The 23,611-nt window shown below is 46.9% G+C and overlaps 1 protein-coding gene across 1 annotated transcript; it reads right to left on the reverse strand.

Moving 5' to 3' along the window:
- Positions 1-308: 308 nt before the first annotated feature.
- Positions 309-23,349, reverse strand: Tgm3 (transglutaminase 3). The gene is made up of 9 exons (XM_050134244.1): positions 23,227-23,349; positions 20,118-20,295; positions 19,884-20,019; positions 12,926-13,029; positions 11,242-11,487; positions 7,370-7,678; positions 4,805-4,962; positions 1,381-1,514; positions 309-973 (listed from the first exon to the last, which is right to left on the reverse strand). Exons 1-9 carry the CDS (start codon positions 23,227-23,229, stop codon positions 826-828), a joined length of 1,416 nt encoding a protein of 471 aa, XP_049990201.1. The 5' UTR covers positions 23,230-23,349; the 3' UTR covers positions 309-825.
- Between the last annotated feature and the right edge of the window lie 262 nt (positions 23,350-23,611).

Raw genomic sequence — 23,611 nt, forward strand, 5'->3', positions numbered from 1 at the left:
ACCTGCCTTTACAAGGAACTCCCTGCCAAGGCAACCTCATATCAGGACATTACATTAGGAAGTTTGTACTGGCTTACAGCGTTCCCGTTTTATCCTTGAAGCCATAAAGACAAGCACATTCCCTATGGACACGGATACACAGGAGACAAGGCCACCTCATCTAGCCCGTCTCTAGACGAGGTGACCCCAGTCCCTCCCCACCTTCACCACCCAAGGCAGTGCAGTCTGATGGAACTGACATTGTACGATTGCACGCATTTAACATTTATTTTGACTGTAAGGATGGAACCGGCGTGGTATGATTGCCTGCACTTAACATTTATTTTGACTATACGGTGGAATCGGCGTTGTGTGATTGCATCGTTTAACATTTATTTTGACGCTAAGGGTGTGAGTACTGTGTTATGTGATTAACTCAACTACTCCTTGCCTTCCACGGAGGCTGAGGGAGGAATGGATATCCCAACTGCAGGCTCGGGATCAGCAAACAGTCCAGGCTGGCTTCTTCCCAAGGTGCGTTGAGTTCCTAGGGGAGGCGCCGCTGCTCTGTCCGCAGCATTGATGGGGGCGAGAGATCAGCAGGGCCAAGGGCTCCAAGGGAACCAAGGAGGACATGTGCAAAAATGATCAAGTCCTAGACCAGGGTGGACCTGGCCTAGCTTGAGGTGAGAGGGGTTGGGTGGGGGCTCGCTAGAAGTCCATGTCTGGCAGCCGTGGGGACACAGAAGACTTCTCAAGCTGGACAGCATAGACCGCAGTTTCACTCCCCAGGAGAGCCCTGTCTGGTCTGTGTTTCCCAAGTCTGTGGGAGCGCCGCCGGGTCCTTCATTCGGCCACATCGATGGACAGCATGGCCTTGATGGCTGGGAATTTGTTGCAGGAGAAGTCGGCGACCAGTTGCTTGGTGCCACTCCGGGTGGGAAGAATCTCAAAGCGGATCCGGGACTTCTCCTTGGGACGCAGGGCTGGCACACTGATGGGGAAGGATACGGGTTAAGTGTTAATGTGAAAGTCAGAGGGCTCCAAGTTCGGCTCTAGCGGTGTCAGGCAAAGCTACCATTTCTTCACCTCTCTCTCTAACTGCCTCTGCTAACCCGGGTCCCTAATTTCTGTGACTTCCAGTTGGTGGGGAGGCAGGAAGTCTTGCCATCTCCCAAATATGCCAAGCCCTAAGGATCAGATTTTAGCACTGGCAGTTAGGACTTCAAGTTTGATGAACTCCAAACAAAATGCAAATGAAGATCCTTGGGTACCAAGCCCCACAAAGAATGAAGATGTGAGGCCATGGGGTGTTCTCCCTGTCCTACTTAAAGGCCCAGGGCAGGCCCGCCTGTCCCACATCCGGCCATCCCTACAAAGCTGCTTAGACCCGGGACTTACTCGATTTTGAGGTTGCCACGTAGCAGGCCACTGCCCTCCACCATCAGCACGCAGTCCCTCACTGGCTCATCCAGGGGGTTGGAGAAAAGCATCTGCACGTTCACAGGTTTCCGCACGTGAGCCTCCTCCAGCACCTGTAGGGGGGGTCCATGAGTCAGGGTGCTAGCTGTGTGGCCCCTGCCTGCTGCCCTGGGAGAGCTGAGCATGGTGGCGGGGTGAAAGAGGAACAAGGCCTAGGATGTAGGAGGGAAGGGCGTTTCATTCAGCCGCAACTCTCAGGTGCTCTCCTAACCCACGTGTGGTAGCAAGACATCACTATTATCCCTACGCTGTGGTGGGAAACAGATTCAGAGGGGGACCTGTGCTGTCCTCTGTGACTGGAAGCAATAATATGACAACTCACGGCCTCAGCTCCTCCAGAAAGGGCAGCTCCTCCTTCCAAAGACAGCCCACTGCCAGTTACTTTTCCTGAACCTTTTTATTATTTTTTTTCCTTAAGAAAAATTTTATTTCGTTTGTGTGCGTGTGCGTGTGCGTGTGTGTGTGTGTGGTTTCTGGCCTTTCAAGAGGCTAGAAGAGGACCTCGGTTCCCTGGAGCTGAAGTTAAAGGCCATTGTGACCATGGTTCTGGGCACCAAACATGGGCAAGAATAGTACTTGCTTAAATAGCCATCTCTCCAGCCCCTTTAGTGGTTGTCTTTCTTTTTTTTACCCTTAAAGTCATTCCTGGGAGATGCCAGCTACTGAGGATACACCGAAGACTCCCGAGGTGACTCAGGTAGAGGTTCACAGCCATGGTCCCTTCTGCGCTTGATTACAAGAATTGGGGCAAACAGGCTATTTTTCTGTGGTGACACACAGGCTGCCAATTTCCTTCCCAGCTTCGGGAGCCCAGACAATTCCTATGTGTCACGTTGCGGTCTTGGCAGGGCTCCAACACTGACCCAGCTGGAGTCATAGGGGATGATGTCTTGATTTGGGGTCATAGAAGCGACACAAACTACTTATTCACCCCAAAAGGTGGAGACTGCCATTTATCTGATAAACATCAGCTTCGAATCTGGGCAGACATAGCCGGCCAGAGGGATAATTACTTATCTCTCCCCTTCTAGCTAGGAACAAATGATGTCATGGAAAAAGGAAGCAAGCGTTTTGGAAATAGATGTTGAAATTGTGTGACTGGCAGATTTCTCTCTTTTCTTCCTTTGAGAAACACTGGAGATTGCTGGGCTTGTGAGTTTCATTCCCTTGTCCTAAGTGCTCATGGCTGCCATTGTATAGTGTCAAAGGCCAAGCTCAGACTGATTTGACAGCTTGGGAAACTCACACATTGGGAAAAAGAAGGACTTTCCTGCCCCAAAGCCTAGGCTATTTTTTTTTGACAGACTTTAACACAGAGCAGCACATTGTGAATAAGTGAGGCATATTAAATGCCGCAATTACTGTAATTTCTCTCCTGGAACTCAAAGTATTTGTAATAATTTGAAGAGAAAAGCATAGTTTTATGCTATTGATGTATGACAACGCTCCATAAATAGTACCAGATTCTTCTTGCTGACATTAAATTTATACATCTGTATATTTAGCTATCTTAATTGTTGTTTATTAACCAAGTCTATAAACACACTCGTTTACATTTTCAAATATCTGTTTCTTTTTTTTTTCTTGAGACAGGGTTTCTCTGTGTTCAAATATCTGTTTCTTCATCTTTATGGTTATGTATTAATCTGGGTCTATAAATGCATCCGTCAGACTGGATGGATATGGACCACTAGCCATGAACTTGCAGATTCGCACCCCTTTGGGAAAATACTCAGATTTTATTTCCGATCTCATTGTCTAAGGTCCCCATGTTAACCCGTGTTAACCACCAATCAGCATTAGAGGAGCCAACAGAGTTTCACCCAGCGTACTCTCTTTTTATAGACTTTCTTTATGAGTTTAGAACTCTGACTGCTCTGAGTGAACCACACGTTGACTTGTTTAGTGGACAAAAAAATCCCTGTTTTCTAGAAGCTCCAAAAGAGGGGAGAATGTGGAAAATTGGGTGTCTCGTATAAAAAGGCCCAAGGAAGTTCAGTACGGCCTACTTCCTGACTAGGTGCAGTGATAAAGACGTTATAGTATCTTTAAAGATAAATTAGACATCATATGGAAATCTAAGAAATGTTGAACAAAATTGAATATATGAATAAAAGATGACTCCAAGGATGTTTGAGGATTAGGGAGTAAAATGGGGAAAACTAACTTAATTTAAACGCTCATGGTTTTTGGGCAAGATTTTTTTTTTTTTTTTTTTTTTTTTTTTTTTTTTTTTGGTTTTTTNGACAGGGTTTCTCTGTGGTTTTGGAGCCTGTCCTGGAACTAGCTCTTGTAGACCAGGCTGGTCTCGAACTCACAGAGATCTGCCTGCCTCTGCCTTCTGAGTGCTGGGATTAAAGGCGTGCGCCACCACCGCCCGGCTCTGGGCAAGATGTTTTTACAGCTATGCTGGTCACTGCCCAGTGTTGTTCCCCAGCTTTAGGGAGTGGAAGACAACATTCAGCTGTCCATTGCATCTTGGAAATGCCTTGTGAAGCAAGAAGGGCTGCACCATGCAGGGGTCATGCAGGGATGGCCAACAGCTTCCCTCTGGGAAGGGAGGAAGGGCAGGCCACTAGCTCTGCTGTGGCTAGGACCCACGGACGGTGCTGCTTCTGTTTTATGAAGTTTGTGTGGTAGGATGGGTCCTGGGACAGCAGTGACACCCGTTTTACTGGCATTGACTAACAGATAGGGGGACAAATTGTTATACGAAGGTCTGCTTTTAGCTGGGACAAATGCTTAGAACGTCCTGAGGCTGTGTCACTGGTGACCAGGCCTGACTGTGAAGAGCTATCCAGAGATGCTAACCCTGAGGAAGTGACACCCTGCCAGGGGAGTGTCTTCTCCCTCTGACAGAGTTGGAGCAGCAGACTTAGCTAAAGGACCTGCTCACTTTCCACACTGATAAATCCTGGAGCCCAGCTATAAGGCCAAGTCACTTTAGTGCAAGGCCCACGGTTGGGACTACTGCCCCACGGTGACTGTCTGGCCCTTGAGGTGGGACTGCTGCTGTCCTGAAACACAGCTGGACCAAACAGGACAGCAAGGTTAGCTGCACAGAGAAATGGGAGCCTGCCTCAAAGTGGACTCCCTGTGTTCCCTCTTGATACCGGGAACCCTAGGAGCTACGGACAGCTTAGAAGAGGTGGGACCAAGGTGGACACAATTACCTGGATCCTACACAATGGGCGCATGGGAAGCCGGCAGTGGGATTGTACAGGAAGAGACAAACGCTATGTATAGATACAGTAGGTGACGGTCTTGTGTACACCCCTAGGGGAAATCAGCCTTTTCCGCTCACTTCCTGGTGTCTGGGGAGGCACGCCCCACATCCTCTTACCTCCAGGGTCAGGGTGGGGTTGTCTAGGATGACGTCCCTCTCCACCACCACCTCAGCCTCATCTGTCACCTTGCATATGGCTGTGGTTCGGATCATGTTGTCCGCCTTCAGGTATCTATCATACCGAGAGTACGCGATCTTCACAGGATGCTGTATTTCTGAAAGGAGGAGCAGGGAGTGGGTGATCTGAGGGCGAAGATGGGCTCTGAGATCGTCTTTAGAACTGAATTATGGTGGGCTGAGCTGGTAGAAGGATCAGTAGGTAGCCTATTTACTTTCATTGCTCAGGTCTTGTGGTGTGTGTGTGTGTGTGTCTGTGTGTGTCTGTGTGTGTCTGTGTGTTGGTTTTGGTTTGGATTTTTAGCAGTATATGTTTTAGCAGTATGTGTATGTGTTCCAGAATAGGGATCGAGGAAGTGCCAGGATTCAAGCCAACAAGCAGACTCCAAAAAGGGGGGACTTGCTGAGCTGAAGTATAGATCCCCCTCCCAGGCCTGGGGAATGTGTTTCCTTCTAAGGGACAGGGTAAGAACAAGGATGCTAACCAATTGCCTAATGGCCACAGCGATAAGGATGACAACCCAGGAATGACTGGGAAGGGAAGCCAAGGCCTCAGCCAAATCAATGCTTCAGTCCTCCCAGCCATCCAATAAGCTGCGGTTCCAGTGTGACAGAGCCCTCGACTTCCTTCCTCTCTCTGGCTCCCCCTCACTGAAGCTGCACACACAGTAGCAAGGCAGACTTTAAAGACTGCAGTCTCTTCTAAGTCACGGTGAACCTCCTGTGCTTCATGGCAAACAACTCCCATGGTTCCCTGCTGCCTTAGGGAGCAAGTCCAGACTCTTAACTTGTCCCTGCCCCAACTGTCCAAAAGGCACCGCTTCCCTAAAAAGCCACCCCACACCTTCTTATCATTCTGTATGCAAATCAGGCGTGTTTCCACCACACTTTGCCTTGTGGGTTTTCCCTCATTGGAACGCCCTCCTCTGGCTTCTCTCTAGGCCCCGAGGACTCTCTCTGTGGTGCTGGGAACAGGATCCAAGGCCTCGTGCACACTAAGCTCACACCCTATCAGCAAGCTACATTCCACCCCACTTTCCCACCACTGTAGAGGGCAGGGATTTCCTCCTTCAGACAGTCTGCGCACTGTGTTCCCTTCCCACAGTTGCTCTTGGTGGCCTGGGGATAAGACAGCTAATTAGGAGAAAGCTCCTTCAGCTTTTAAGATGAGAAGAACTGGCAGGAGCTGGAGAAGACCTCCTTGGATCTGCTGATCCCCACTTCTCAGTGCTCCAACTCTGAGGCTCAGAAAGGAAGGAGACTCACCCAGGCTTACCCAGAAAGTCCTCGAGCACTGGGACTCCAGGACCGCTTCACCTGCCTCCTCCCTGTTTTCATTCCTTTCTGCTGTCTTTACAGAGGATTAAAATACTTTTTCCTTCGTATGGAATATTTCTGGCCTACAGAAATAGGTCTTCATGGGTGAGAGCTGTATCTTTGCTAGAGTTCTTGTCTACTATCTAGGGGATCCTGAGTTCCATCCCTAGGTTTCCCCACCACCAAAACAAAAAGGCTCCCTTTTTTTTTTTAAGTGTCAGAGGCAAATAATAGCAACAGTTGTTTCTGATATTGAAATTTCTGCTGGAAGACAAACTGTAATGTGTGTACCTTTTGGTGAAGGTAACAGAGCTCACTTTCTCTTGGCACTCTTCCAAGACAGGCCGTATAATTAATCAGTTTCCATTAATTCTTGGTGTGAGGCAAAGAGCCACCCCACCCTTGCTGATCTGCTTTGTCAGCCTAAACTTTTCATAACAGCTCAAGGATTTTGCCAATGTGGGCACACCTGCGCTCTAATCCCATGGAACCAACCTCCCTCTGCTCCACCTTGTTCCCGTCCCATCTCTGCTGCCCTGAAGCAGCAGTGAACCTCCCAAAAGCTTAGATATCCAAGAAAATCTGTCACTGTCATCAGGAGTCAAGAAATGGCACTCAGACCTTGGGAGCTATGGGCAACATGGGGCAAGGGTTTAAGATCCTGGAATCTATTGCAAGCCACCCAAGGCCACACGAACAATAGGACTGGGGGAGGAGAGCAGGGTGGCAGCAACAAAAATAAGAGGTGACATTGGGTTTAACATCAGGAAACCAAGGACCAAGACCTCAACCCATAATCACTATGGCAAAGCAAGTCACAAGTCTCTGAAGCCTTATGTCAGACTCTGTAACATAGGACTTGAAGTCCACCTCATCTAGAAGGTCAGATGAGGTCACATTTACTATGAAAATCATGCGGGGTAGCACAGACCTGTACAGGACATTGTGCTGTGGCTATGAGCTACCAGAGCCTCCCTTCTTCCCTTGCTAGGGTGTCATAATATGAGGTTAGCACCACGGGCCTTGCTCATAGGACAGCAATGTCCAGAGCATCAGAACTAAGGCTTACCCATGGAGGCCATTCATTACTCCACCCGTAGTGAACTGACTCACCCAAAGCCCAGCAGGAGCCCTTTTGTGATCAGCTCCTCAGGCTTATTGGGTCCCACCAACAACAGCATGAGTTACCTTCCTCGGGATCCAAGGATATTGTGGTGGAGTCCTTCCAAACTTCGTGGACAAGGGTGCCATTGTAGACGATGGTCCAGGCTGTCATGTTCACTGTCACTGTCTTCCTATCTCTTGTCAGGTTTTTGAGCATCAGGGCCAGACTGACTTCTTTGCCCACTGCCAGTGCACCAACGACCCTGAACCTCCCAGAAATGCTGGGCGCTCCTTCCTCCCCTGCCAAATCTCTCGCAGACGTGGGGCCGAAAGATGCATTCGGTTTCAGTTTACTCAAAGCCTTCTGGTGCACTTGTCTCTCCTCACTGGAACCTGTGAGTTGGTGAAAGAAACAAAAACAAAACAAGGACACCTCTTTGTGACCGCTATTCAGACAATGGATGGTATGTCTAACCCCACACCTGAAAGTGACTTAGAACTAACATTGACATCCCTTCTGTGGGTCCAAGTTGCTCCCAGCAAGTGTCTGATCTTGTAAGGTCTCCATTAACACTTCCTAGTATAAGGCTTCTAGACCAACCAGTCCCTGGTCCTTTCTCCGGCAAGTCTACACTGTCAGGAAACCACAGGGAAAGCTGGGTTAGTTCCTGTAAATAAGCACTAAGGGGTATCATCTTTTCTTTGCTTGAAGTTGGATTTTTTTTTTCATTTTCTGCCTCCCTCCCTTCCTCTCCCTCCTCCTTCCTTCCATCTCTTTCTCACTTCTATTCTCTTTCTTTGGATGAAAAGTCTTTTGTGAGCCTTGAAGGACAGTCATTTATAAACAAGTGACAAACTGAGCCAAGGAGTCTTAGAACGAATCCATAAGCAAAATCAGTTACGAGAGAGAACTTCAAAACCCTTCCCCTGTGCCCCCGCCTTGTGTCTATAGGAACTATGGGAGTCAGGAGGTGACACTTTTGTCGGTACAAGTCAACAAGATATTCCTGTGACTGATAAGGTCCCAAGTCATACTAGTTAGAAATTCCAAATTGCTGAGAAATTTGGACTCTCCAAGTGGCGAGGGCTAATCTAGGAGGGCGCCTTTCCCGACTCAGACCCAGGCTGTAGGTGCTGCTGACTCTGGCAGCAGAAGCAGTGCGTGGAGAGCCCTGGTGATACCCTAAAAAGGCACACTGAGAACAGAGCAGACTACTTCAAGCCCAGCTGACTAAGCAGTTCCCTTCTGGTTCCCTGCCTTGACCTGAAGACACAAGTACCATACAGCAGAAGGTCCCGGCTTCCCAAGAAGACAGAAGAGTAACCGTGTTGGCATTTGTGGGCCATGTTGGTGGCCCCTAGGCTTTTTCCAACCATTATGAACATTTCAAGGTAAACCAGAAGGCTTACGATGGGTGCTCTCCAAGTTAGCGAGTCCTTTCCATGAATTATGTATATTTCCTGGCAGGGACTTCAGAGGCTCATGCTAAGAGAAGCTGCTGGCTTGGACTACTCTGGAATTTGGATGAAGGAAGGGATGGCCTCGTCTCCAGGGATCCGCAGCCTGGTCCAAGGATCCTCCCCTGTCCCCTGCTGCAAGAAGGGAGCTGGATTACCAGGCTTGACAGCTCCTGGAGGGCCAGGTTCCTCTGGATGCCCTTCCATTCTTGCTGAGTTCTCAGTCCACACCCAGGGCTGAAGGCTGTGCCGAGCTTCTGAGCCTCTGCGCCTGAGACCTTGGAGCAGGCGTTTGCACAAGGAGGTTCCAGAGCCTATATAGGTCACCCGCTGGGCTTACTCAAGACTATGCTTCCTGCTGCTGTTTTCCCAGCACAGCATTGCTATTGTGTAAATGCTTAGCAACCCATTTTATGAGCTTTTCCTGCCTGGGGCCCTCTGAGACCAACTGGCATCATTAGGCAAGACGATCTGGATACATCAGACAGCTGCTCCATCTTGTCGCGCAGGAGCTGAGGTGCTGCCAGGAGTCCTGTGGGCCCCTCTCTATTGCTTAGGAAGCTGCTAGAATTCTGGAGAGGCAGGATCAAAGTGTGAGAGTAATAGGGACTCTCACAGGCTCAGACAACCAGGTAAAAGGTACCTGAGCAAAACAGACTATGGAAAGGCCTCATTCCAGGGAGAGCACAGACATCCAATGATGGAAGACCACCATCCCTAGTCACGAAGTCCTTGCTGCGTGCCCAGCACTGCACTTCGCACTTTATGTACATGTTTGTGTTGAGAACCAACCCCAGAGAGGCATTGCTATTCTCGTTTTACCGGCAAAGGGACAAGAGAACCGGAGATCCTACAAGCTTGTTATAAGTGGGAGGTAGGACTGAGAGTCGCCTTCCGTCCTGGTTTATTTGTTTCCTGTTTTCTACATTTGCTTTACATCATGACACTGAAAATGCCAGTCTGGAACCTGCCTCTCCAGTGATAGCATCTGCTGTGTTTTATCTACAAGGTACCTGGAGGAGGCATTCAGACAGTAGGTATTCAGAAAGTCATCAGAATCGAAATAGAACCACTTGTGCCCATCGTAACAAAGATAAACAGATACTTGAAGCTGAGAGGTTACAAAGGGAAGAGTCCTTTTCACAAACGCCTGATGGCTGCTTTGGCAAAAGACTACCAGAACCACGAGCTTCACCAGAGGCCACAAATGTAACTCAACCCAAAAGAACCACAAGGACATCTGCCCCGCAACTGTCTGCTCAACCTTGCATCGCTACCACCTTGGCCAAAAAGTACCATCTCAAAACATCTGATGACACTGTCTTCATTTCTGCCTCTGAAAGCATTCTCTTCACCCTTTGAAGAGCCCAATGGTTTTCTACGGTGCGTGTGTTCTTCCAATGCACTACCATTCTCAAACAAGTGGGTTACAGTTATAATCTCACTGGGATTTTTTTGTTTGTTTGTTTGTTTTCATATTGACAGACTCAGGAGTATTTATTGGCTGAGGACAACCTGCAAAATGTCCATCCACTGGTACCTGGAGGGGATGCCCCTGTCCTTGGAGCCAGGCTCCACCTCCTGGAGCCGGTTTTCTCCTTCTGTGAACTCCGGCCAACAGCAACAGCCACTAGTTGTCAGAGATTTCGTCTGATTTTAGGGGCACTGCGGGCACATTTAGAAGGGTGCTTTTTTGCTCCCTTCCTAGAAATTGGCTTTGCAGATCAAGTGAGTCAACTACTTCCAGGTCTTTTGGGAAGAGTGAAGTATCAACCCTGTGGGCTGCTAGAGCCACTGCCAAATGCCCCTGGGCTATTTCTAAAGTCAAACTCCACCTTCAAAAGGAGAACTGCCATCCTTGAGAACTATGATGCTCTGGGTTCGCAAAGCAACTCTAATAGAGATAAGGCAGCTTCACAGCACATGGCCTTCCAAGGGGACTGTAGGATGCCAGCAGGAGTACAGAGGATGGAGATTTCGGGGACCACAGCATTTGCCTCTTCAGGTGACCATATCTCTGGGCTTCTTAGGGGATGGGAACTATGAATGTATATGGCATAAGCCCACATTCCTGGATTTCTTTGTCTATTTTTTGTCGAAATGGCATTTTCTGTTTATGTTCTGGGAGGCAAAATGGACTGATAGAAAAATGTGTCCCAAAGCCCTGAGAACCACGCCTCTCCCTGTGATGTTCAATCATAGTGACATTCGTTCAGTTGTGCAATTGAGAAAGGATCACCTCTGGAGGTGGGCTGGGCTGACAGCTGTCTGTGCTCTGTGGCTGTGTAGCTCGTGTTTTAGCTGCTCTTGGTGTTTCTGTCCCCACTGGAAAAAAAGCAGTTGAGCACTCGATGGTAGAGAGACACACCCTACCACCGGTACAGAACAGACTGAACTGTAGAGGTATTGGGTAGAAGACTTCTGTCCTGTCATTCCCAGAGCTGTCCGCCCATCACTAAGTTCCTTGTGACATCACACTCTGTCAGCACCAATCTTACCTTCTGGATACTTATACTTGTCTGTGACATCCAAGCGAGAGTTGCTGCCCACGGCCTTGGTGCTGATGTATTTGCCAATGGAGTAAGTGTCCAAAGAATTCTGCTTCTGGCTGCCATTGCTACTATTATAGATCCAAGTGATGCGATCAGCATTGACCTCCGCGAAGATGAAGACCATGTCAAAATTCAGGTTTATATCACCGTCTCGTATTCCATTGACGGAAGCTGGACCACACTGGAACACACCTGGCAGCCAAGATGCAGAGTTTGGATGCGCACAAACCATGGTTAAGCTCATCCACTTCCAGCCTGCCTAGGCACTGCTTCCGAGGGCCTTCTGCCAGCATGTCAGCCCTCCGCCTTTCCCTCAGCCAAACTGCAGCCCAGACCGTGACCCACTGGTATGACATAGAACAGCCACCCACCACCATCACTCTGTACCAAGTCCCAGGTCCAGCTCCACTTAAGACAGGCTGAACTGTCTGTCCTACATGTGTGTCACCTGGGCTGACGAAGCACTGCCTTTCTGCCTCTGACCTCACCGTGGCCCAGAGATGCACTGACCTCCCGTTTCTAGAAGTCTTTCCTGAACATCTAGTGCATGGAGTTCCTTGTGCCTCTGCATCCTAACCCCAACCTTCATTTTCTCTTCCAGTATTCAGCACAGGTAGATTATTTGGATACACACACACACACACACACACACACACACACACACACGCCCATATGTTTATAAAAATAACAAAAAGATACACACATAATTTTTTATACTCGGGGGAAAGAGTGACCCAGATTTTTTTAAACCACAAATCACAGAAAGTAAATCTGATATCTTGGCACACGCAAGACATTAGTGGGTCAGTAGTTAGTCTTGGTTCTGATGCTTCATTCTCCTTTCTATTCCGTTTTGTTTTTACTTCTTGGCATGGTTACAATTCGTAAACTTGATTTTATGACCTCTCACAAGTTGCACTGAAAAGTCTAAAAAGTAGTAGCTAGAAACTATTCAAAAGGTTCCCCTCTAGTCCCGAGTTTACAAAGGCTGCCTGTTAGCAAGGTCAGGGTAGGGACATTCACGTGACAATAGGACTGGATTTTTATTCTACGTCCTTTCATAACTTCTGAGCTGCTCTGATACTTTCAATTATTTATGTATATTAGTTATATACATAGTATATATTAATTTATACATTTTTATTGTTTGAAAGGAACAACTCAAAATGAAATTAACAGTCAAAACAGGCTTCTCTAGAGGTTAGAGGCAGAGGATGAAAAACTCCAGAGAGCTAAGAGACAAAAGTGAGTGCATGGGCCCTTGGGAAAGACAAGGCACCGGGTCTAAAGGGGAGGCTAGCCTGCCAGGGGCATACAGAAGCAGAAGCAGCAGCTATTGCCTTGGGTGGGCCTCTGCCCTGGGAGGACCATGCTTTCGGTGGCAGTGGCAGGAAGTAATATTGACAAGGGCAGGTATCTTTTCCCTGTTGCCTGCCATATATATGCTAGGGTTCTCCAGTGGTAGCGAGGTGTCCATTTAAACAGCAGCACAGGCAATACAACATAAGGAGAACTCTTTTTAAAAAAAAAAATCCTTCATCCCACTGTGCATTGGGGAGCTAGAGAGGGCTTTGGGTTACTCCCTCCTGTAAATAACAGAGCCAAGCTCCAGCGGCTTCGGCAAGATTACCTTGGCTTCTCTCCTGGGGGGTGGCATCCAGCACCTGCCATCCATTGTACGAGGGGCCTAGGTCAGTCCGCACGAACCAGCCTTCATTCCAGACGTGGAAATTCCTGCAGACAGAAGCCCACGTAACTAGTGAGTGGCAACAATACATCTCCCACCAAACAATGCAGCGCCCAGTTCCTCCCTGAAGGTGCGGACGCTGTGCCAGAGATCCTGCTGGCCTTGCTGGGCATCCTCACCCGGAAATCTTCCTCCGAGGGCTGTGAGCTGGTTCTGAGACACGGGAGCCACAGCTCGGGTCAACGGAGGGGAGTGAGGGGTCTGCTCTGAAAAGTAAGATTCAAGGAAAAGGACCCCAAATTCATCTATAAGCTGCTCACATGTCTGGGTGAACCTTGTATTCACGAGGCAGACCCAGTAGCCCAGCGAAAATGATGGAACTGAGCTGCCCCCACTATGCTGGGGGTTTCAGATCTGGGTCTCCCAAGGATCTTACTGCTACACAGCAAAGGAATACAGTCGTTTGTCCCACCTAGGGTAAACCAAGGCAACGCAACATACAAAGGACCAGAGACTACATCAGTTTGGCCTCAAGAGAGAAAACGGTCATGTGTTGGAGTTGTCAGGCAAGGCCCTCCCAGCAACTACCGTGTCAGAATCGATGACAAAAAGGGAAATAGATCCACGGAGAACGAAAAGAGGAACTTCTGGTAGATAGATAGAAATATTTTTGAAGAACCAAAAGGAAACTTTTAAGTGCAACCTCCCTGATATCTGAAATTGGATAATTGACTGGGGGAGTTTATTTGGGGAAGAGCTGTAACAGGGGAAGAATAAACACACTCAAAGAGAGATCTGCAGATCACTTGGATTATCTAGTCTGGAAATGGGAGAGGGGAAAAAGACAAAAAAAAAAAAAAAAAACCCAACCCAATAAAGTAGAGAAATAGGCACAACATAGATGCCAGACAGAGACTTACATATTAATAAAAACAAAAAGAAAAGAAAAACATGCCAATAAAGACAGTTTTATTAAGCAGTATAAATGATGACTGGGTATACGACAATAGTTTTAACCTCACTGCTATTAAAAGAAGATTAAAATGACACAGAAAAACCGTGACAGCCATGCAGATTCTACCTGCTAGCCTAGCAGAGATTAAAGTCTAGACTGGGGGCCTTGTGCACTTTCAGTTAAGAAAGCAAGTGTTACTGCATACTACTGAGGATTTAAATTGCTATGACCTTTGCAGAGGGCAATTTGGCAATGGGTATAAAGATCTCTAAAAAAATTTGCATATTCACTAAGCCAGTATTTCCACCATGAGGGATTTCTCCAGGGGGAATTTTTATGAATACGCACAGTCATCTAGGCTAGAGAACTCCAGTCCAGCATTGCTCGTGAGAGCAAGAATGCCAGAGGAAAAACTGGCCAATAAAAGAATAACCAAAAAAAATGTTGCACAGCTATAAATGGAATATCACACAGCTGTAAAATAAATGACAAGCAAAATGAAGCTAGCATTTAACAAGGAGGGGTTCTCTAAAGTACCGTATAAAGTAAGAAAAACAAACGCAAGCTGTGTGTGCGTGGTGTGCACTGTAATCCCGAGAAGCCAAATCAGGAGACTGTAAACTCCAGGCCAGACTGGGCTATGCAGTGACACACATCTCAAAACCAAAACGGACCCCACAAAAAAACAGCCACAAACAAACAACCTCCTTAAGAAATCCCAATTCAGCCAAACCAAACAAAACCAACCAACCGAACAAACAAACAAATCAGCTGGCAATTAGGTGTTCTACAATGAAAGCAGAAACCTAATTAAAAATCAGGTTAGGAAACAGTGTGCACATCTCCACGTGTACACGTGTGTGTATGAATCCTTTTCAGTTAAAAATCCCTTGGGGCTGGCGAGATGTCTCAGTGGGCAAAGGTATTTGCCGCGCAACGCTGCCAACCCGGATCGGATCTTTGGAAGAATGTAAAGGCGGAAGGAGAAAGAGTTAGCTCCACGTCACTGTCCTACACGTATGCTCAGTGCCACCCAGCCCACCCCTCGTGAACACACACAGGGTAATAATAAAATCACTAAAAACAATTGTAGAGGAGTTAGGAACTTAGCTCAGAGGTGGAGCACTTGCCTCAGAAGCTTGGGGTCTAAGTTTGGTCTCCATCATTGGAAAAGACTGAACCGAGTTAGTCCCTAATGATTCAATTGTATTAGCCAAATTAACAGTTTATGATATATACAGTACATATAAAACAAATTTTATATTATTTTTGTAGTGTTTCATTTTTTAATCAGGAAAATTGTTCACTACTTGCATGACTAGAAAACAAATGAATATTTAAAAGATTATGTATACTATAAGAACAAAAAAAGCCAGAATAGCGTGAACATAGAACATTTAGTCCTCTAACTGCCTTCAGTACATTTACTCTTTTTGTGTATGTTGGTAGGGATCGAACCCTTGTGTATGATAGGTGAGCACTCTACCATTGATATACAGCCCCACCTCTGCATTAACTCCTTTAATCTGTGACTCTATAAAATGGAAATAGTTACCATCCTTTTTATGACAATTTATAAACAATGGCACCAAGAGAAGTGATCCAGCATCTTACATGGAGTGAATTTCAATTCAAATATAAGGGAGAGAAAATGGAAATATCATAATATTTGTAGGGAAAGTGAAATGGTTTAAATATATGATGGGTTATATTACACTTAAAATAATTTCATTTTGGAGGATATTCAATGGCAGGAGAGTATGTTTAGGGCTGGAGCTCAATGGTAGAGTGCTTGCCTAGCATGGGCAAGATCCTGGGCTCAGGGCTGGAGAGTTGACTCAGTGGGTGAAGGTGATTTCTGCCAAGCCTGATGACCTGAGTTCTATCCCTGGAAGCCACATGGTGACAGATCTGATTCCCACAGGTTGTCTTTTGACATTCACAGGCTCACTGTGGCACACATATGCCCTCACATATAAACATCCATCCATCCATACATAGACACAGGCTGTTTAGACAAATAATAGATGTAAACAAATTAAAGAGTCTAGGCTAAGTATCTATCCTAAAAAACAAACAAATCCTACTGAGGTCATGAAGAGACTGGCTTCCAAATATGAGACATAATAGACAGACATGTTCTCTCTTGAATTTTGCAGAATGTATTACCTTCATTCTATAATCAATAAAAGGACACTAAGGAATGGATAGGAAACTATCAAATGTTAAAATGTGTGAGCACTATGGTCATAGATGAGTTTTGCTTCTCTTAGGTTTTGAAAATTCCTATAGCTAGAGGAAAAAAGTCATAAAAATTATCTCCAGAAAGATCCAAGAAGTCCATTTTCAAATGGTCCATAAGATTGGCTAGTCCTCACCAAGGACGAGGCCCAGCAGCACCAGTGGGCAAGGGTGTGCTCCATAGAAGGCTGGGTGGGGGATTAAAAGGAAGCCTGGAAGAAATTGCAGAAGATTCCTGACCTAGTCCTTCAATTTATAGGTGGGAAATTAAGACAATAGAAACAGCAACAAGTAATTAAGCCACTGTAGATAGTGAGAGTATCTGTCTCTAGCTGCCCATCTTTAGAGAAGTTACAGCCTGTAAGGGGCTGGTTCCAGGAGTCCCTCGGGTACCAAACTCTGCGGTGCTCAAATCCCTTCCATAAAGAGACATAACATTCAACATAATCTATGTGTAGCATCATATTCTTGACATCATCTCTAGATGACTTATAATGCCTAATATAATATAAATGTGGTATACAGTTATATAATATTTAGAAAATAATGAAAAGGAAAGGCCTATTGTGTTCAGACAGACAAAATCACCAAAGGCCTAACTACACTTGCGGTTCACAGTCTCTTGAGTCTGTGGGTGTGGAAATCATTCATTCACAGAGAGTTGGTTGTCTCCCCTCTGTAGGATGCCCAGGACCCGCCCTCAGATTCTAGACCTCATGTGCTTTCTGGTAGTAGAGACCTATTATAATCTATTTCTAGCTTAGTCACAGATTTACAGTGTGACTTTGGGCAAGTCATTTTTCTTTGTAGCAGCCCCGAGACATGTTTGGTCTTATTAGGAAGTGCCACTTAGTGTTTAATGTGAGCCAAGGAAGCCAGCTCTTCCATCCAAGTGGGTCAGACAGCATCCAGCCTAAGCAGATCCCACCCACCACACCAGGTGGCTGCCCCCCTTTGGAAAATACCAGGATAGGCGTGCTGGGTTTAGGAGGTTTTAGTCAGGGATAATAGCAACAGCGTTCTCTGGTGCTTTGTAGTTTTCAAACCTGCCTGAGTTCAAATTCCATCTCTACCTTCTAGTTATGTCTTTTGGGAAAAGTATTCAACCCTTCTGTGCCTCACCTCCTCAACTGTAAGTTGGGCCTTAAAATAATAAAATAATAACACCTATCTCATGATTTGTGAAGTGTAAACGTTAGCACTGAGCACACTCGTTGGCATGCCACCGTGTACTGACTGTTGTTACTGTTGCTAAGCAATGCAAATTGATCCTCACTTTCCATAACTTAGGGCTCATGTGGATAGGAGTTGAAAGCTTCCAATATTCATGATACAAAGATTTAGACCCAAGACTTTCTGCCTAAAATTAAGCCGTGCTTATTATAACAGGGAAGTAACTCTGCCCTTGTTGGTGTGCTGATGTGTGGGTCTCTGGAGGGAGCAGCTAGATCTCATACCAAACACATGGTCTCAGAATAACAATGCTGTTGCGACTCAGAAGAGCTGGCAAGAGGTCTGAATGTTAATCGAGTCCTAGACCAGCTCTTATGCTTCCCTGGAGGAGAAACGTGGGAAGAGAAGGACGAGGAGGCTTGCACACATCTATAGCAGGTGGGTAGCAGATCTGAAAACAAGGCTCAGGGTTCTCTGTTCTAACACCATCTAGACCTGGTTCTCCACACCCAGCTGTTAGGGAGTAGGGTGGGGAGAGGATGCCATTCCTGTTGCCTTCTGAGAAGGGATCCATTAATGGAGTAGGAGGGCACAAGGGACAGGAATCGCCTGATTCTAAAATGACAGTGGGGCTACCCAAGTCTGTCTCTATCACGCCCTATTTGTCTTACAGGTGATTATATTTCGAATAAATTACTAAGCTGGCAAGAAAATAAATGCAATTTAAAAGCCCCACCTTTCTGTTTTGTTGAAGGTTCTCCAGAGGATTCCTTCCCCGGGTTCTCCCAGGGCTTACTCTGAATCACTGGCCTGGACATCAAACGCTATGCTGCCTTGCTAAGTAGCCACACTCAATGCCCCAGTCCCTTGTCCCCAACACTGCTGTGAATTCTCTCAGTAGAGGAACCCGGGCTTAAGCTATCTGATCTCCTTGCATTTCCTGGTGTGCAGGGTCATCATGGATGGGCTAAACAGAAGGGACTTTCCCCTAAAGCTGAGTCAGGCTGCCCTTGGGTAGCTAGTTGCCTTCCTCCTGTAGTGGAGTGCTGTTCCCCCAGTATTCGGAACTGACTGTGAGGAGATTTCAGACACAATAACAAAGCAAAACTAGAGAAGAAAAAAATACTCGTTTCTGGGAAGCTGGAAAGCAAAACCCTTGTTCTAAGTATTGACGTCTCTGGAGAGAAGGTTGTACATCTGCAAAGCAAGGGGGAACATCCTAACACCATCCCCTGGGAAACATCCTCAAGCCGTGTGACTGTGGGTGGATTATGCGAGCTCACTCTCCTATAGAGCGGAGGGGATGTTTCTGTTAGTTCAGTTGATGACACGGGGTTATGTATTTGCATTAACAGCTTTCCCCACTATTTTCACTTCATTTTATTCTATCAGACTAAAAACAGCTCAGAAAAGTTGGACCTTCTTATTCCGGAAATAATAATATGTTATATAAACAATCTCAAAGTTGAACACAATGATATCAGCTCTAAAATTCACCTAGCCACGTGGACCCTCGTGAGCAGTTGTGCATATGTGTCCTTTGAAACTGATTCAAGCAATGGATTCTTGAGTGTGGGGCTATAGACTCTCAGCCATCTACGCATATACACCGTTTTCAACTGATAACAACTGATAATAATCTATCATATGGTATAACCTTAAATGGTTGTAAGAATATGCATATATATCATACACTAATTGCTATAAGTAGTTATACATTTCTAAGTTTTATATAACCTTCTTCTAGTCGGCATCTATTATAAATTATATCTGTGTGCATATGGCTACCTGTGACAATGGCCTATTTGTAATTAGAAATATATGATACCTAAACATAAAAGTTTTCTTATTTTCACCTGCAACCCAGAATAAAATGTCTTCATTCTGTCAACTAAGATGCATAGTAAATATATATAAGCTATGAAAAAATGCATTGCTTTGCTTTTGCCGTGTTTAAGAAGATAAGCTGTGCGTGATGGTGCACACCTGGAATCTCGGCACTCAGGAGCTGAGGCAGGAAGATCATGAGTTGAGGTTATCCTGGGCTACGGAGTCATTCTCTGTCTCAAAAAAAAAAAAAAAAGGAAATACAAGGAACAACAGCTCTAACAACAACAAGACAAAGTGACCCCTGGAGAAGGAAAAAAATATTCTTAAGTCACCTTAAGTCATCTGGTTGCTTGAATAGAGATAAATTGGTGTTTGGTTGCTGTTGTAGGAAAATCAGTAGCTACAAGATTTTAACTTCTCAAGTGGGACCAGGACTAATGGACTCTACAAACCCAGAATGGTCTGGATTTCTGGCTCTGTCCTCTATTGGCATCAGACCCTTCTATGGGCTGCAATGCAGGTCTCATGAGGGACAGGATTAGCACCGGCCGCGTTTCTGCTCGCAACCATGCCTGCCTCACAGTCACTTCCCTTCCAGTCCCAGCGTGGAGCTGGGCGCCGGGGCAAGGTGGGGAAGGTTGGGGAGGGGGGTTGCTCAAACTTGGTGCTCTATGCCCAGGGAAATGGTGGTTGATGGCTTACCACACGCTGTCGCTGCCTTTCTCCAGGGGATTTCCCATGGCGTCGTAGTACACATCCACACTGAGGTTGCGATCTGTGTCATGAGCTGAGTTGAAGTTGGTGATCACCCGAGAGGGCACCCCCAAGCACCGCAGCACTGCAAACCAAGGTCACTGTGAGGATGCTGGCCGTGATGACGATAGTATGTTAACGTGCCCCATTACCACCCATAAACGCCACACCCCACCCACATACCTGTGTTGAGGGTCCCAGCAAAGACCCAGCACTGGCCATATTGGACTGGTCTGTAGCCAGATTTTTTCCAGTTCTTGAGGATCTCCACACTGCCATTCCAGGTCCTGGGGTCCAGGCCGCCAGCATAATTGCCACTCCAGTTCCCAGCAAGAACACCGTTGTCATCATTGCTGTTGATCTGTGTAGAAACACCCCCACATCCAAGTGAATCAATACCATGTCTTTCCCATAGGAGTGACTTCCAGGATTCAGAACGCTGGGTGGGAGATGGGGACGCCATGGGGTCTTGAGTGCACTTTTCTGTCATGAAAACTGTAACAAATCTCTTAGGGGGAGTGGAGCTCATGAATTTAGAAGTACTTAGTTTAAAGGGACATGTTTGATTGCTCTTGAATGACATCGATTCTGTACTGCAGGATGATACAGAAGTAGGGGACTCCACAGTTTGTCAGCAGCAAGACTGGGTCCTGGAGTCCTCTTTGTAAGAGACAATGGCTGTCTGCTTAGGGGTGTGGGTGGTGCCTGTGGTTGAAGTATGTGTGTGTCTGGTGTGTGTGTGTGTGTGTGTGTGTGTGTGTGTGTGTATGTGTGTGTGTGTGTATGAACCCGAAATTACATTAGAACTTTAACATATAACTTCTTAGAAAAAATAAAGACAGAATATTGCTGTTCCTTTCTTCTTCATTCATTCATTAATTTGTTCATTGATCCACTCAGCTTAAGCTTGGGGCTTGTGTAAGGGACACAGCTGTGACAGGACACTGATAGGACCCTGGCGAGGACTCAGGGGACCTCAGTCTCCTTTTCCATTTCTTTCAGAGACAAACATGAAGTTCTTATAGATGGAACCATCTCGAAGGATGGGTATGCTGGATTCATCAAGTCGTCTGTGGGGAAGGGGTCAGAGAGGAAGTGAGACCAGCCTTCGGTGAACAACTGTTGGAAGTGACAGCAGATATGGAGGGACTTGTGTGTTCCTCTCTACTTTTCAATAGGCCTGGATTTCTTCATAATAAAAATTACAAAAGAGAGTTGAGGATGTACTTCAGTAGTAGGGTACTTGTCTAGCCTGTGATAACTCAGTAGTAGGGTACTTGTCTAGCCTGTGGTAACTCAGTAGTAGGGTACTTGTCTAGCCTGTGGTAACTCAGTAGTAGGGTACTTGCCTAGCCTGTGTGCAGCCCTGGGTTCGATCCCCAGTGCAAGCAGTACAGACTCACGTGCCTCTTTAGATATTCTCATCTCTCCAGGTGAGAGAGGAGGGAGAGTTCAGAAACACTACCTGTTGCCTGTTTCCTTCGTGATCTTGGGAGTCAGTTTGTCTCCCTGACCACTAGGCCTTCCCATTCCAGTACAGGGGAAGTGAAAACTAGAAGCCCCAGAGGAACCTTCCCAGCCATCCCGTTTTCAGACTCCATTAAACTTTACCCTTTATCTCAACCATACAGTGAGAGGCTAGACTGAGACCTCATAGATTTCTCAGCCCATCGGATCCGCCCCTTCTCTTTGGAGCACATGGGTGTACCAGGCTTACGAGAGTGGACAGCAGACACAGAAAAACCAGGACAAGCCACCAGCCTTCCCGAAGCCCCAGCGCAGAGGTGAGCTCTGTCTCACGTCTAGTGGTGCCACGCCAGCTAGGGTGGCCCTGAACGTGGAAGAGCGGCAGCTCACAGGCTCCTGGGTCACAAGTGCTTCAGGGTAGGTCCCTGCTGGCCCAAAGCCCAGCACTTCAAAGCTCTGCATAAGCCATAATTAGCTCCTGGCCTGACCCAGCCCAACAGGAGGGTCTGGAGAGAGCATCAGGGAGGCACGTCTGAGGAAATCGGCTCTGAGATAGAGTGGGTTGGCCCCAGGCTGGGAGTGAGTCAGCACTGAGGGAGCCGGCCGGCTTCCAGATCCGACTCACGTACTCTCTTTGCTGGCAGGAAACTTGGCTTCTTAAGTGACCCTGAATGCGAGTTTTACTTAATCTGTTTTCATTGACTACCCCTTTATCCAAGCTCCTTGCTTTTCGAGGTTCTGCCCAGTCCCCTTTAGTCCATTCTCTGTCCTGGCTATTCTGGATCTTACAGATCTGGTTCTGAGCATCTCTGGGTCTGCCTCACTTCATTCTTGTAAGCCTTTGTTCTAGATCCCATTGTTTTGAGAAGTCCTCCCCATTTAAGCCAAGGCATCAGCCCATGCCGCCCAAAGCCTGTTCCGATTTCTAACAAAGTAACTGGGCAGCTTGGGAATAGTCCAAGATGTGCCTAAACCATGCGCCAACATAAAAAGACACTGAAGGTATTTCTGGATTATTATTTAGTTCAAGAAAGTAAGAGTGAAAGAACTGACTTTGATTGTGAGCCTTCTTTGGAGACAGAGCCCCACTGTGAAGCTCGGAATGACTGGGAACTCCTGATCCTCGGGCCTCCTCAGGCTCCCAAGGGCCATCACATCCCGTGAGCTTTTCATTTCTAAGCATGCAGATCCTTTGGTCACTTTTTGATGGAGACTTCCTGTGCACACTGAATACAGAGCCATGGATTCTTCCAGGATTGTGTGTGTGTGTGTGTGTGTGTGTGTACTATAGTGGGATAGGTTTCTCATGTATGGGTCCATGAGACTGGAAAGAGTCCCTGAGCCAACAACTCAAAACCTTGCTTGACTCACAGGGCACACCATGGAAAGGTCGCATTAGCCCACTGAGCCTCTCTCTGTCTAGATAGTGAGTAGGACAATCTGCTCTCTTCCTGTTGTGGCACTTGAGGGTTCCATGCTGACAAGGAGGTGTACATTCCTGTCTCAGGGGGTACATGCTTCCCTTCCCAGGAGGCCTCGTGATGGAGCAGAGGCTTAGCTTTTCATCACATCCAGGTGAACAACTGAGGGTTGTGTTCCCATCCCATCTAAGACAGGCCTGGCCATATGGCAGAAAGAGCTTTGAAACTAGCCATGCTTGGGTCTGGTTCAGTCATTGCTTCTCAGTTACTAAACTTACAGGAGTTCCATGCTCTATTGGCAAAATGGGCAGGGTCACAGCTACCAAACACGGAGTGCATGGATCTGATGTGTCGTCACACGGCAGCCTGATAAGCAATACTTACTACCATTTCCTGTTACTTACCATGGCACTCAGCACCCGGCAAACATATTTGGGATCATTTCTGCGGGCCACATCAGTAATAGGGTCACGACGGAAATTCAGACTCCTATCCAAAATGGAGAGGCTGATGCTCAGAATGTCTTCTTCAAACTGTTCATAATGGGACCACATGGTAAGAGGGAAGAAACGACCCATTTTGTTGTCATTGTTGTTGGTTAAGGGAACAAGAAGCACAATGGTGAGGACCACAGGACCCCTTTGGCCCTTTTACTCGGTGGTCTTCAGAGCTAACAGCTGCTGAGGAAGAGCCACTGCACCCAGCCTTTCCCTAGCAAGCTCACCAGGCCCCTCACTCTACATGAGCCAGAACCCACCCCACTATTATGAATGGGAGACAACAGGGAAC

Source organism: Alexandromys fortis, unplaced genomic scaffold (genome assembly GCF_014885135.2).
Source record: "Alexandromys fortis isolate MF-2015 unplaced genomic scaffold, M_Fortis_MF-2015_v1.1 scaffold_6, whole genome shotgun sequence".
NCBI classification, from domain to species: domain Eukaryota; kingdom Metazoa; phylum Chordata; class Mammalia; order Rodentia; family Cricetidae; genus Alexandromys; species Alexandromys fortis.

Bases quoted from the DNA above. Each gene is read 5' to 3' on its own strand.
- Tgm3 (XM_050134244.1), bottom strand. The intron at 20,020-20,117 runs GTATGTGGGTGG...CTTGGTTTGCAG, and splicing joins TGCTGGGACCCTCAACACAG to TGCTGCGGTGCTTGGGGGTG. The intron at 4,963-7,369 runs GTAACTCATGCT...TCCTCCTTTCAG, and splicing joins ATCCTTGGATCCCGAGGAAG to AAATACAGCATCCTGTGAAG.